The sequence below is a fragment of the Marmota flaviventris genome, chromosome 6 (genome assembly GCF_047511675.1).
Source record: "Marmota flaviventris isolate mMarFla1 chromosome 6, mMarFla1.hap1, whole genome shotgun sequence".
In the NCBI taxonomy this organism is placed as follows: domain Eukaryota; kingdom Metazoa; phylum Chordata; class Mammalia; order Rodentia; family Sciuridae; genus Marmota; species Marmota flaviventris.
The window spans coordinates 50,347,708-50,363,337 of NC_092503.1; the positions used below are offsets into that span (position 1 = coordinate 50,347,708).

At 35.1% G+C, this 15,630-nt stretch overlaps 1 protein-coding gene across 1 annotated transcript; it reads left to right on the forward strand.

Annotated features, from left to right (window-relative positions):
- Positions 1–2,079: 2,079 nt before the first annotated feature.
- Positions 2,080–2,882, forward strand: LOC139706114 (phosphatidylinositol-glycan biosynthesis class X protein). Its single transcript, XM_071613795.1, has one exon. It carries the CDS (start codon positions 2,080–2,082, stop codon positions 2,833–2,835), a length of 756 nt encoding a protein of 251 aa, XP_071469896.1. The 3' UTR covers positions 2,836–2,882.
- Positions 2,883–15,630: the final 12,748 nt, after the last annotated feature.

A 15,630-nucleotide genomic window follows, 5' to 3' on the forward strand; every position in this document is an offset into this window, starting at 1 on the left:
CCTGCTGGTGGCAAGAGAGAAGGGAGCAGGTGTTTCCCTCTTGCTTCCCTCATGTGATGATAAATATGTGTGTTATGGGTGGACACTCACTGGCTGAAGCATCTAGTTTGACCCACTTGGAATTTTCAGCTGGTGGTTGGTAGAAAACATGGAGATTACTTTAGTATAATTTATCATTTTTAGAGTTGAGGAAACATTTATAGAGATATTAAGTTCCTTGGCAAGATCACATGGACAATTCTGGGAAGACTTGGAAATAGAACTCAGGTCTCCTGAGACCTCATCAAGTGCTTTTCTCAATTAAAAACAAAGCTCTTTGTAATCAGATTTCATCCTAAATTTCCAGTCTTATCTCTTATTATTTTACTTTTAATATATTTTTAAAATTTCCTCAGAACCCTGGATGTTTTACAATCTAGTAGACATTAGTGGAAATGCCTATCCAGAGCCACTTTTTCCTTCTTTTGGTAAAAGCCCTTGGGTTTTCACTGTGAAGCTGGTTATGGTTCACTGTTACCTGGTTCTTGTGGGGTTTTCTCCAGCCCCATGGCTTGAGGAACCGGGTGTGACTCAAATGAGGATGTTTGAAGATTGAGTGATAGGGTCAGTGGGAATGGGGACTCATCCAAGCCAGCAAAGGTCATACTGGCCACTTTGTTTTGAACCACAGGGAAAGAGTCACTTTCTCCACTATGATGCTTATGCAGGGAACAAAAAATGGGGCTAGATTTGGCAGTAGTTGAGAAGATCTTACTTGAGAATTAAGTTATCACAGAAAATAAAGTCATGTGCAGAAAAGACACTTGATGTATCTGTTATACATCTGATGATACTCTGAATCTAATTATGTGTCAGAACAACTCCTGGATTAGCCAGTTCAGGTACTGAATAAATTGACTGTTGGATTAAGCCAGTTGAATTGTACTTTTTTTAAAATTTATAGATGAAAAAGATCTTTGGTAACATATATGTTTCTAGCATTTTGCAATCTCTCTAGTATTGTATTATAGTGCCAATCCTGTTTTTGTTTTGTTTTGTTTTCCTCTTGGGAATCTACTCATTAGAAAAGACAAGAAAAAAGTTACCTGAGTTGTTACATATATTGCTTACACAAACCAATTTCCTGATTACTGGTTGTTTTTTTTTTCCTGATGTCCATTAAGTTAAGAATGTGGGAAATGGCTTTATAACTGCTAAAACACCAGTCTAGATCCCTAAAATCTCAATGAACAAAGATTATTTTTGTGGTGTTTATTTTTATGCAGGAAGAGATAACATTTTAAAAGAAACATGTAAAATTTTCTGTGTAGAAGGTAGTGAGGGATATATGCAAACAAAACAGAAAGGCCCCAGTCGCCAGGATAGTTCCTGTAGCCCTTGACTGCAGTTAATCTGATGTACAGATACACTTCAATCAACAGAGTTCAGGCCTTCCATGGTATATCCTGGTACCAGCCTGACCTCATGGACCTAAAAGTCAAGCCCACCGCTATAGATTGAGGCTGTAGACCCAGCAGCCAGGTCAGCCACTTTGAAGTCAAATGCTATCACTAGGTTGTCCTTCATGGATACAATCTCCAGGCCTGATCCACAGGCTCAGTCTCTAGGTCCATCTCAATGGATCTTAGTACACAATCAGCCTTCTAGGACCCAGAATCTAAGCCCAACCCTCTAGATCCAGGTTCTAGGCTACCTTCTGTAGATCCAAGCCCCAGGTCACCCAAGTGCTGACATAAGCCACCTGCCTAAGTATTCCAGCATCATGGCCTCCTGAAGACTCTACCATGCCAGATAACCTGTACAGAATCTCTGGGCAAGCTGACCAGTGAGGGACCTTTCCTGTTGAAGCCAATTTTAAAAGACTAGAATAAACATCTACTTCTTCAAATGCACAGAAACAAATTCATGGCCACAAGATTCATGAATAATCAGGGGAACATGATGCCACCAAAAGAACAAATAAAGCATCATGAATTGACTCTAAAAAAATAAAGATTTACAAATTGCCTGAAAATAAATTTAAAATAATCTTCTTGAAGAAATTCAATGAGCTCTAAGAGAACACAGAGAAAATAATACATGCATGGGGTCGTGGCCTGGCTGCTCCTCGGGGCGGCTGGGCTCACCCAAACGCTTGCCGCCAACTCCTCTGACGCCCCCTTCGGTGCTGGCATAAGGGCCACTTGTTCTGAAATTATTTTAAGGCAAGAAGTTTTGAAAGATGGTTTCCACAGAGACCTTTTAATAAAAGTGAAATTTGGAGAAAGCATTGAGGACTTACAGACCTGCAGACTCTTAATTAAACACTATATCCCAACAGGACTTTTTGTGGATCCTTATGAGTTGGCTTCATTACGAGAGAGAAACATAACAGAGGCAGTGATGATTTCAGAAAACTTTAATATAGAAGCCCCAAACTATTTGTCCAAGGAATCTGAAATTCTCATTTACGCCAGACAAGATGCACAGTGCATTGATTGTTTCCAAGCCTTTTTGCCTGTGCACTATCGTTATCACCGGCCACATAGTAAAGATGAAGAAACATTTGTTATAGTCAACAACCCAGATTTATTGATGTATTGTGACCAAGAGTTCCCGATTTTGAGGTGCTGGGCTCAGTCACAAGTGGCAGCTCCTTGTGCTTTGATGAGTAAGGATATATGCCAGTGGAACAACATGAAGTATAAATCAATATATAAGAATGTGACTCTACAAGTTCCAGTGGGACTGACTATACATACCTCTTTAGTATGTTCTGTGACTCTGCTCATTACAATCCTGTGTTCTACTTTGATTCTTGTAGCTGTTTTCAAATATGGTCATTTTTCTTTGTAAATTTTATGCAGTTTAATGTTTTCTATAAACCAAAAAAGATATGTTAATGTGACTAGAGGTGTTCTTCCAGAATTAACTCATTGCTTTATTATTTTTTTCTTTTTTTGAGGCAACAACAGAGGTAGTCATTATTAAAAGAACTGAAATAAATCTCCCAAGTCATATATCTGAGGAACTGCATAATTAAAAAATAATGGCCAATATTTCTAGAGGTCATTATATGTCAAAAACACTTCTGTATTAGGTACTTCATCTTCTTTCACTCATAATAGCTCTAGAATTCAGGTACTATGACTGCCTATATTTTATAGGTAACATGATCAGAGTTCACCATATAGACTGCCCAAGGTCACACTTGAACTCAATGGAAAATCATGGATGCAAATTCAAACAATTTGAACAGCTTACTCAAGAAGAGAAAGATGAAAAACAAGACACTACCCCAGAAAACCTTGGGATGAGATTATAATCAAAAACTATTTTCAATAATATATGGTAATTATGAACATTTAGAAAAGCTAATGTACAGTGGAGCCCAACAATCATTACATAATCAAGACCTATTTTAGGAAGATTAGGAAAATGGCATCTGGAGGGTGTCAGAGAGACTTGAGTGCTGAAGTGGGTAAAGGATGTGTTGGGGTGAATCCACATACTTCCTGATGATAAGAATATACATTGAAATTGATGAAAGTGTTACTATTTGAAATAAAGACATTTTCTTTTAAAAAAAAATACATGCATAAAACTGAAAACTTCCATAAAGAAACAAAAATCACAAAAAAGTACCTAAAAAGAATTATGGAACTAAAGAACACAATGACTAAAATGAAAAAGTTCAGAGAGATCTTCCAGAGCAGACTTGATCAATCAGAAAATAGCATCATTAATGAGTTCAGAGAGTTCTTTTGAGATTGTTAGTGGAACAAAAAGAAAAAATAATTCAGAAGATTAAAGAAAGCTTGTTGAATTATGGGATATCATCAAGCAAACCAATATAAGCATTATGGGTATTCCAGAAAAAGAAAGTGGCATAAATATAATTTAAAAACATGATGACAGAAAACTCTTAAATTCTGGAGAGGGAAATGACCATTCAGGTTTATGAAGTTCATAGATCCATGATAAATTAAATACAGATAAGTTTTTACCAAAAATACAGTAAAGATCAAAGACAATGAGAATTTGAAAGCACCCAAAGAAAAACAACTTGTCACAAACAAGGGAAAATTTGTAAGACTTATTAGTGGATATCTCAGAAGAACTTTGAAGCCAGAAGACAGTGATATAATATATTCTAACTAGTTGGAAAAAAAAAATAACTGCCAACCAAGAATAATGTAACTGGCAAGGCTGTCCATTAAAAATGAAAAAGATACACTTTCAGGATAAATAAAATCTATGGGAGTTCATTTCCACCAGATGTGCCTTATAAGAAATACTAGAAGGGAGTTCTTCAAGTTGAAATGGAACTACTAATTAATACATGTGAAAGTATGAAGTCACTCTAAGGTAAGGGTAAAGTCAAATTTGGAATAGTCTAATACTGTAATGGTGATGCATGTTATATTTAACTCTAGTACAAAACTTATAAAAGTGTTAAAAGTAAAAATAATTATAGCTACAATAATTTGTTAATAGGTATGTATAAAAGTTAAAATGTGACATCAGTAGCATAAAATTTGGAGGAAGGGTAAGTTGAAATATTGAATTTCCATAAAGTAGAGTTTAAGTTGTTATCAGCTTAAAATAGACTGTTGTTAAGATACTTTATGCAATCCTTAAGGCACCTACAAAGAAAAAAATCTATATTATACACACAAAAATAAAGAGGAAGGAATCAATATATGTAATTACTAAACCCATTAAGTCATAAAGAAAGACTGTAAGAGGTGAAGAATGAAACAGAGAAATTATAAAAGAATTAGAAAACAATCACCAAAATGACAGTCTTTGCCTGCAAATAATTAAGGGTAAATGGTTGAAATTATTCCATTAAGCAACAAAGAATGGATGAATGGATAAAGATCCAACTACTTGCTGCCTACAAGAAACTCATTTTAGTTTTAAGGCTACATATAGGTTGGAAATGAAAGGATGAAAAATGATATTCCATTTAAAAGATAATCAAAAGAAAGCAGAGATGTCTCTTCTTAAATCAGAAAAAAATAAAGTAAGTTACTAAGTGTAAAAAGAGACAAGAAAGTTATTTTATAATGACAAAAGGGTTAATTCATCAAGAGAATATAGCAATTGTGATTATATACATGCACCCAATGTTAGAACACCTAAATAAATAAATAAAAATATTTAAAAAAGCTGAGGAAGAAATAGCGTTATAAAAATAGTAGGAAACTTTAGTACCCTGCTTTCAATGATGGATTGATCATTCAGGCAGAAAATAAGCAAGAAAACAATGAAATTGAACAACACTGTAGGCATATATAGAGCATTTCTTTCAACAGCAGCAGACTACACCCACTTCTTAAGTTCATGTGGAACATTCTTCAGGACTGATCATAAGCCATAAAACAAATCTTAACAAATTCAAGCAGTCTGAAATTATATCAAATATATTTTCTGATTATAATAATATGAAATTAAAAAACAGAACAAATACATGGACATTAAGTAGCACACTCCTGAACAATCAATGGATCAAAAAGAAATAAAAAAGGAACTTAAAATATTTGAAACAAATGAAGATTGAAACAACATTTCCAAGTTTATGGGATGAAACAAAAGTATTTCTAAAAAAGAGTGTTTGCTTGTACATTGCTGGTGGGACTGCAAATTGGTGCAGCCAATTTGGAAAGCAGTATGGAGATTTCTTGGAAAGCTGGCAATGGAGCCACCATTTGACCCAGCTATTCCCCTTCTCGGTCTATTCCCTAAAGACCTAAAAAGAGCATGCTACAGGGACACTGCTACATCGATGTTCATAGCAGCACAATTCACAATAGCTAGACTGTGGAACCAACCTAGATGCCCTTCAATGGATGAATGGATTAAAAAAATGTGGCATTTATACACAATGGAGTATTACTCTGCATTAAAAAATGACAAAATCATAGAATTTACAGGGAAATGGATGGCATTAGAGCAGATTATGCTAAGTGAAGCTAGCCAATCCCTAAAAAACAAATGCCAAATGTCTTCTTTGATATAAGGAGAGTAACTAAGAACAGAGTAGGGTCGAAGAGCATGAGAAGAAGATTAACATTAAACAGGGATGAGAAGTGGGAGGGAAAGGGAGAGAGAAGGGAAAATGCATGGAAACGGAAGGAGACCCTCAGAGTTATACAAAAGTACATACAAGAGGAAGTGAGGGGAAGGGGAAAAATAATACAAGGGGGACAAACGAATGTCAGTAGAGGGGGCAGAGAGAGAAGAGGGGAGGGGAGGGGAGGGGAGGGGTGATAGTAGAGGATAGGAAAGGCAGCAGAATACAACAGACACTAGTATGGCAATATGTAAATCAATGGATGTGTAACTGATGTGATTCTGCAATCTGTATATGGGGTAAAAATGGGAGCTCATAACCCACTTGAATCAAATTGTGAAATATGATATATCAAGAACTATGTAATGTTTTGAACAGCCAACAATAAAAAAAAAAAAAAAGAGTGTTTGTAGTGATAAACCAACTGCTATGGTTTGTATATAGTTTGAGTATATTCTCCAAGTGTTCATGTGTTGGGATTATTGTCCCTTGTGTGGCAGTGTTAGGAACTGGTATGAACTTTAAGAGGTGGAATCTAGTGGGGGGTCCTTAGGTCACTGAGGAAATTGAGATTAGGGAAACACTCCTGGAACTCCTGAGTTTTCAGAAGGGTGAGTTGTTATAAGAGCAAGTCTGGCCCCTGAATCAATGTTTGGCATCCACTTTTAGGATGTGGTCTCTTCTTCCCACACATGCTTCGCTGTTGTGATTTCATTTACCATTAAACCTTCACCAGAGCCCGTACAAATGAGATTGCTCAACTTGGGCTTTTCAGCATCCCAAACTGTGAGCTAAATAACCTCTATAAAGTTATCCTGTATTAGATATTTCATTCTAGTAATAAATAATAGACTCATACACCTACAATAAGAAAGAGAAAGTTCCCAAATAAATAGCTTAATTTTATACTTTTGGTAACTACAAAAAGAGAAACCAAAGAGATTCAGTAGAAGGGAGGAAATAATGAATACCACAGTAGAAATATATATGATCAATGAAACAGAATGCATTATTTAAAAATATAAACAAAATTTATAAATCTTTATGTAGAATTAAGAAAAAAAGAGAGGAGCCTCAAATATATAAAATTTAATCTCAAAGATGAGACATTGAAGCTGATGGCACAGAAATACAACAAAACAGATTACTGTGGAGAATCATGTGGCAGAAAAGTGCATTACCTAGAATAAATGAATTCATTTCTATAAAAATGCAGCTTACCATAACTGAATCATAAAGTAGAAAATATTACTAGATTAATAATAGGTAAGAAGATTGAATTAATGATCCAAAACTCCCCAGAAGAATGTCTCAATATCTATTGGCTTCACAAGTGAATTCTACCAAAATATTTGAAGAAGAATTAATAACATTATCCAAGTCAATACCAAGATTTTCCCCTGTTTTCTTCTAGTAGTTTTATAGTTTTCAAGCTTATGTTTTCAGTATAATCCATTTTAAGTTTTTTTTTTGTAAATAGTATACCATAAGAGTCCAATTTCACTCTTCCATACATGAATATCCAGTTTTCCCAGCATCATTTATTAGAGAGACTGTCTTGTTTTTTTTATCATTCTGTGTTTTTAGCACTTTTGTTGAACATTGATTAACTAAATGCTGAATTTATTTCTAAACTCGCTGGTCTGTTCCATTGGAATAGGTGTCTGTTTTAATTCTAGTCTTATTCTGTTTCAGTTGTTATAGCTTTATTGTATATTTTGAATTCACATAGTATGATCCCTCTAACTTTATTCTTTTTGTTGGAAAATTGTTTTTGTTATTTGGAGTCCTTTGTAGCTCCATACAAACTTTAGGGTTGTGTTTTATATTTATGAAGAAAATGTTATTGGAATTTTGATAGGGCTTGCATTGAATATGTAGATTGCTTTGGGTAGTAGGGATATTTTAACAATATGAATTCTTCTAATACATGAACATGAGTAATGAGTTTTTGGATATAACCCCAAAAGCACAGGCAATTAAAATAAAAACAAACAAATGGGATTGCATGAAACTAAAAAGCTTTTGCACTGTTCAGAAATCCCATACATATTATAGTTTTTCCTATTCAGACATACCAATCATAACCTTTCATTTAAACTTGCATCCCTCTGAGTTGGATACAATTTAAAATTTATGATTTTCTAATTTATTTCTGGAATGTTTCATTTAATATTAGACACAATAAAAGGTCAACAATAGTAACATTAAAATAGAGTAATTATAATAATAGACTATAATGAAAGTTATGTGAAGTGTTCTCTCTCTCAAAATATCTTATTCTACTATAGTTCTCAGCAGCATCAGTATATGATTTTTTTTCCTTATTAAGTAGTGAACTTTCACCTTTTCACTTAAAGAAAGCATTTATGGCTTCCTTTTGATATATCAAACTTTCCAGCATTACTTACTACTCTTGTACTTTGGGGCCACTATTAAGTAAAATAATGGTTACATGAACATATACACTTTGATACTCCTACAGTTGATCTGGTAACTAACTTGTCTACTAAATGACTAATAGACAGGTAGTGTGTACAGCATGGATACACTGGATGAAGAGAATGAATCATTGCCTGGGTAAGAAAGAGCAGGATAGTATACAACTTCACCAAGCATTTTAAAACTTACTGGTTTCTAGTTTATTTCTGAAATTTTCTTTTTAATATATTTGGATAGTATTTGACCCTGGTTCATTGAAACCACAGAAAGCAAAACCTTGGATAAGGGAAACTATTGTAGTATTGTACAAATATAAGAAAAACATCAGATTAGAGGTCAAGAGAGATTAAAGAAATGAAATGAGCTAGCATACATGAAAATTAATTGTAAAATTAAAATGTACAGGTAATATTATTAAAGTGAGCATGTTTTAATTAATATATAGAGAGAGCAAGTGAAGTTTATTTTATTTTAGCAGGTGAATGACAGAATCTGGTTTGCATTTTAGAAAATGTTTCTGAGCACACTCCTGAGAACAGATTAGGGGTAAAGGCAGAAACAGGGAGGCCAATTAGGAGATAAGTGGCAGTTAATGTCTAAGAGTGATTGGCTCTATTCTCTGTCTTCTAAACTCTCCTCTGTATCAAGGGGCTGAAAAATTGCAAACTACTATTCACATATTTCCTTGCTGACAGATTCCCAAATAGAACCTGACAATGGAAAGCCTTGTAGATCAGTGGAATTTGGAGGCAGAAGTTATTTTTTCTCCTTCTGGTGGTAGCTGCAATAGTGCTGGCAATAAAAATAGTGGGTAACTTAACCTGGAGCATAGAAGATCCATCAACTAATGTGGGAACCAATGCAAATACAACATGTTTGGACATGAAGGGGGTGTGTGGAAAAGTGGGGAAGCAGAAATTCAATTTCATACATGCTAAGGTTGATTAGAAGTTTTTGAAGTGATTTAAAGTCATGAAATTGAGGGGATCATAGAAGAACTTAGAAAAACACTCCACTTGAATCCTGAGACTGTCTGACAGTGGAAGCTCAGGGAGAAGAGAAACCATCAAAAGAGACTGAGAAAGAGTGACCAGAGAGGTAGGAGAAACACCATTGAAGAGGAGACAATGACTAACCTGTCAAATTGGTGAATGGATCAAATAAGATGAGAACTGGAAAATGACAGCCAGATTTAGCAATGGAGGTTTTGTGATCTTGACAAAAGTCCTTTCTGTAGTGCGTGGGGTGACAATCTTGGTACTCATTTGTTAATCCAGTAACTCATTTAAAAAATATTTTTGGAACATCTGTTTTGTGCCAAGCACTGAGGATGTCAGGTAAATAGGAGAGACATTGTCCCTACCATATAAGAGGTTAGAAAATTTTATGGTAATAGGGTATCATGTAGGGATAAACTTCAAAACAGATGCTGTATGTGTGATTGCACATATATATGTATACACCTGAAGTAATGAAGAAAGCAAGAAGGCACAGGTTAATGGAAGTTCACTGTAAGGACCACGGATGCACTAGAACAGGAGCTGCCTCTTTTGAGCTGGGACTTGTTAAATGCTAATTATCTTATGATTGAAGCATCTTCAAAAAAGGATTACTGATTTCTTTTTGTTTTTATTTGGGGAAGTATTTGACCAGGTGCCATAATTTGATTTTAATCTGATTTAATCTCTGTAGTGCTTAGATAGTTTAATTGCTGGTTTGATCAGACACCTAGAATATGAATTGTCGAAAAAATAACACATTGCATTCTTGTAGGCAGGATTGTTTCCATGGATTCTCCCTCCCGAATACAAGTGATTATTCATGATTCTTCAGGGATGAGAACTTGCAAAACAGTATTTTTTCATCTAAATATTGTTTGATAGAATTAATGTAAAGCAATATCTGAAACCCTAATATTTTCTTGGATATGTTTTGGCATGAAGTTCTGTGCAAATTAAAACAATAGAAATTGAAACACTATTTAAGTGGTATGTAATCTAATGTCTACATTTCATTATAATCTGGCCTGTGTTAGTCTCCTATAATTCTCAGTAGAAAATCACTAGATAATCATAAAAAGTTAGCATGGTTTAAAGTTATTTCTATAAAAAGAAGAGACCTCTTATAAAGTACAGAGAAGCTTTACTCTTACAAATACATTAAAAGTACACCAATATTTGAGTTTTCTACTTAAATACAAGTAATTCTTCATGGACAGTACTAATAACCTACAAATAAATTCTCTTAAGCCACGATGAAGTCACACTGTGCTAAAGCTCAGATTTTTTAAATTCAGGTAATGAGGTCATCCTGCATAAACACTGGCATAAGGCATTTTAAACAGAGTCTGGTAATATTATTAACAAGTAGATAAATTGGACTTACTTCCACATTCAGATCATCAGAAATGAAAATGATCTGTGTCTCAAACAAGGGCATTTCACGAAAAAGATTCCCTCACTGGAAACTTTTACATGAAAATGGCAGAATATGTGCGAAACTATGGCACTGTTCTTTAAAAAAAAAGAGAAGAAAAAAAAAATCATCACCTAAATATTTTGAAAACCATCTATAGTCAAATTATTGATTATATTATCTAACATATCTAGAATAGAATAAAAGTTCCAAGTAGTAATAACACAAAATGAGAAGATAAAATCAGAAAACCCTGTTGAATTTCCTGGCCTGTTATTAACTAACAATGCTTGAATTAACCAGAGACCCTGCCCCACAGAGTCAAAGTGTTAGCCATGTTTACTTAGATTTCAGTAATTGAGACCATAGAGTTAGTGGCTAGAGGGCTGGGGGTATAGCTGAGTGGTAGAGCACTTGCCTAGCATTTGCAAGGTCCTGAATTTAATCCCCAGGACCACCACCAAAACAAAACAATAAACAAACAAAACAAAAAACCCCATAAAAATTATTAGAATTAGTGGCTAGAATTCAATATCTAAGTTTTTTTTTCTTTCTTTCTTTTTCTTTTTTTAGTTCTGTTGACTTTTGGAATTTGCTTTATTTATTTTTTCTTTTCTCTATTTTTATTATTTAAAAAAAGCTGTTTCCAAGAGCATCAGGCATAATTTCAGCTCATTTCTGTCTGTATGTGTAATTCCAGTCCTGATAAGCTTATTAGCTAATGAGACAGCATTTTTCCATTTGTCAAGATTACATTTTTGAGGGGAAAAGTCACTGAAATATCCTCTCTTTCACCCTTTGAATCAATGTAATTATTAATTCACATTTGTCACAGTGTTCTACAAAGTTCACACCCTCTCAGGAAGGGGAGATAGTTTAGCTGAGAAGATGGGTGTAAATTAGGATTTAAAGAGAACTCTTCATTATTTGCAAGGGAGCTAGTGAGTTTCACTAGCTTCATTATTTGCAAAGGAGTTAGTGAGTTTCACTGGCTATATTTGATTTCTTAGAAAGGGTAACATATTCTCTCTTGATAATAAACACTGTTAGAATATTTCCAAATTTATTTCTCATAATTAAGGTATTCCCTATAAAGTGGGGGATGGAAAGAAGCAGCTCAGATGTATGTTCTGACAATTTCCAAAAAAGTCACCCTGTTTTTAAATAGTAATAGGCTACACATGAAAATGAAAGCATGAAATGATATTTTCACTTTAAAAATGACTTTTTTTTTTTAATGGTGCTGGGGATTGAACCCAGGGCCTTATGCATGCAAAGCAAGCACACATCCAATTGAACTATATCCCCAGCCCTTAAAAATGACTTTGAGGCTGGGAATGGTGGCACACACTTGCAATTCCAGCAACTTCTGAGGCTGAGGGTAGAGGATGGCAAGTTTGAGGCCAGACTCAACAAGTTAGGGATAGCCCATCTCAAAATTAAAATATGAAAGGGGTTGAGTATGAATTTTAGTGGTAAGGTCTTCCTGAGTTTAATCCCCAGTGTAAAAAAATAAAGAGAGAGAGAGAGAAAAAAAAAATTAGTTTGACACCTGGAGAAGAAATTCTTATTGAGCTAGCCCAGAATCATGTGACTAAATCCTGACCAATGAGATACGAGCAGAAGTGATGTATATACGTTGAGTCCATTTTATAAAAAGGAAACCGATTCCTCCATTCTCTGTTCTCCCCTCCCTGAAAGGGGAGCCAGCTGCCTTTGTCTCTTAGATGGGAACCATCAGTTAAGGATGTTATCTGCTGGACCTTAATTCTTCTTTTTGTACTATGATGTGAGTAAAAAAATATAATTCCATGTTGTTGAGCCCCTGGATTTTGAAGTTTTCTTTTCCTTTTTTTTTTTTTTTTTTAAAAATAATAATTTCAGCTTTTACCCAAAGTAATATAAGAAAGGCCACATAGAGAAGGGTGAAAGGTTAGCTTCATTAGAAAGTCTGACTTGACAGAATTTAATCTTCAGCGTAATTGAGTTTAATCTCATGTTTACCTTGAAATAACATGGTATAGAGGTATATCACACCAATCAGTGCCGCATGGATAGACTTCAGCCATTTATTATCCTTATTATTTGAGATGACACAGAGGTAGGCTAGGATTAAAAGCACAAATATATCTAAGCAAGCAGACCTGGGCAGAAATTAAGAAGCTGGGGTAGGATCACAGTTTCTATGCCCAGCAGTTAGAGTACACTGAGGGGAAAGTATGAAATAAAGAGGAATACAGGCAGAGTGGCAGCTGGGAGAAATTCTCTCATTATTTATCATTTTGTACTTTTGATGTATCTTTCCTATAAACAGCTTCTGAGTATTTGTAAAATACCAGCATTTATCTTACTGACACCTTGATGCTTCACAGTTCCTTTTGCATCCCACGGATCCTGCTGTGGTCTTTTATCCTTGGGTTTCCCAACGTTTATGACAAACATGTCCTTGGATTTCCTGCTGTCACCTCCAAGTGAGCACATGAAACCTGAACTCCCTTTCTTCCCATCTATCTATTGTCTTCTTATCGATGTTACATTTTTTTTTCCCCATCTCTCAGATTTTCTTTGACTTCTCTTTCTCCTTCATTTATCTAGCTGATGTCAACATATCTTTCTTTTCTTCTTGTAAAGTTGTTTTTAGATTCAACCATTGTTCTCTGTTCTCATGGCCATCCCCCGAGTTCAAAACCCAAACATCATACCCTGGATAGAATCTGCAATTTTCTATTTTTTTTTTCCTCCTGTCAAGATCAGAAAAATTGCTCTAAAAACTGCTTTTAGCATTTCACTTCCTTCTTCAAAAACCCTTATAATGCTTGGTTCCTGTTTGCTGATTGCCTGAGCCCGTCTCTGCCTTCTTGAGATAGCTCCCATAATATAACCCTGGTGAAATGTGGTCTTGGGTAATGGTTCAGAAAACAAGCTTTGATGTCCCACCAAATTCTAACTTCAGATTCTAATTTCACTACATGTAGGTTTGGTGTAGGACCATTTTAAGTCTTAATTCATTAACTGTAAAATGTTAGCAATAACCCTCAATGTGGCTTTTTAAGACACACAAAATGGAGATGTATATAGATGTGTAGAGATGCTATACCTCTAAGATGTACAGCACAGTACAGTATACAGTAGACACTCAATAGATGAACCTAATGCTATTCTCCAACCAGTGCTTCCTCCTTTGCCATCATCTGTATCAGATTCTTCTTCTGGGCGTATTATAAGTTCCTGTCCTTTCCCTGCATTCTAAAGTCACCTGTTCTTTACTCTTCATTTAGAATTATATTTCCTTTATGCAGCTGTCTTTGAAACCCTGTTGTTTCTCTAATTGCTTAAAATATTTTATTTTCTTCAGCTACATATGAAATGAACCTCCCGAGGGGCAGAAATTTGTCTCATACTTTTTTTTTTTCCTCCTCACTCCAGCATCTGACTAGTTTTAGTCCCCATGCCATTTTCTCAACACCTTTTAGAATAGATGGATTCACAAATACAAAGGACTAACCTTCAGATTTACTGTTTTGAGAAAAAAATTTTTAACATAGGTCCTCAGGTAGTCTGGATGCACTTAGCCCCTTCCTTACAGTACTTCCCACATGACGTGACTCAACTTGACAGCGTTCATCATGTCTTAGTAAAACAGCTCAATGAAGACAGGAGATTGTAAACGAATGTTGCAGGGACAAGGGAGGAAACAGAGAAGAAGCAATGTTAAACTGAGAGAAGAAGTGGAGGTAAATGAAAGGACAGTAAGACTGAGAAAATACTAGGCGGTATGTTGAATCTTTGATATCAATGTGAACCTGAAAGACAGTTATTATTATTATTATTATTATTATTATTATATTAAAATCTTTTATAAGTGAAATGAAACATAACATGCATATGAAACAGTAAATTAAACATGAAAGTTTACATTGTGATTAAATAATTGTGTAGCTACCATTCTGTGAGATACATAGTGGTTTCAGGAGCCTTAGAGAATCTCTTGGTCCTAGTTTGAAGCCTGAGGTTTTCTGTTACACCCAGAACGCCACCATTCTCTGGCAGAGTGAAGGAACTTCCTGGCTCCCTTGCCCTGAGGTTATGAGGTCCCAAGTTAGAATGGTTGTTATAAACTGAATAATATCTCCCTGAACTTCATATGTCGAAGCCCTAAATCCTGATGTTACTGTATTAGGAGTAAGGAGATAACTAAGGTCAAATAAGATCATAAGGATAGGGTACCCATTGGTAGGACTGGTATACCTATAGGAAAAGATGTTGGACAGTTTGCGCTCACTTGCTCAGCCATATAAGGACACAGCAAGAAGGCTGCTGTTTACCAGCCAGGAAGAGGGTCTCAGCAGGAACCGAACACTGATTAAACCTGGATTTTGAACTTATAGCCTCCAGACCTATGAGAAAATTAATTTCTGGAGTGAAAGCCATTCAGTAGAGGGTATTTTATTATGTTTTGACTAATAGACACAAAGGTTGGTCAGAGTCTTCAACTTTGGTAGACCCTGATATTTGTTTTTTCACTTTTCAGTCTGTAAGTCTGCCAAACAAATAAACAATAAAACACCAACAGCAAAAAACAAAACTTGGGCTGGGGTTGTGGCTTAGCAGTAGAGCGCTTGCCTAGCATGTGAGAGACGATCGTCAGCACCACATAAAAATAAATAAAAATAAAAAAAGGTATTGTGTCCAACTACAACTAAAAAAAATATTTA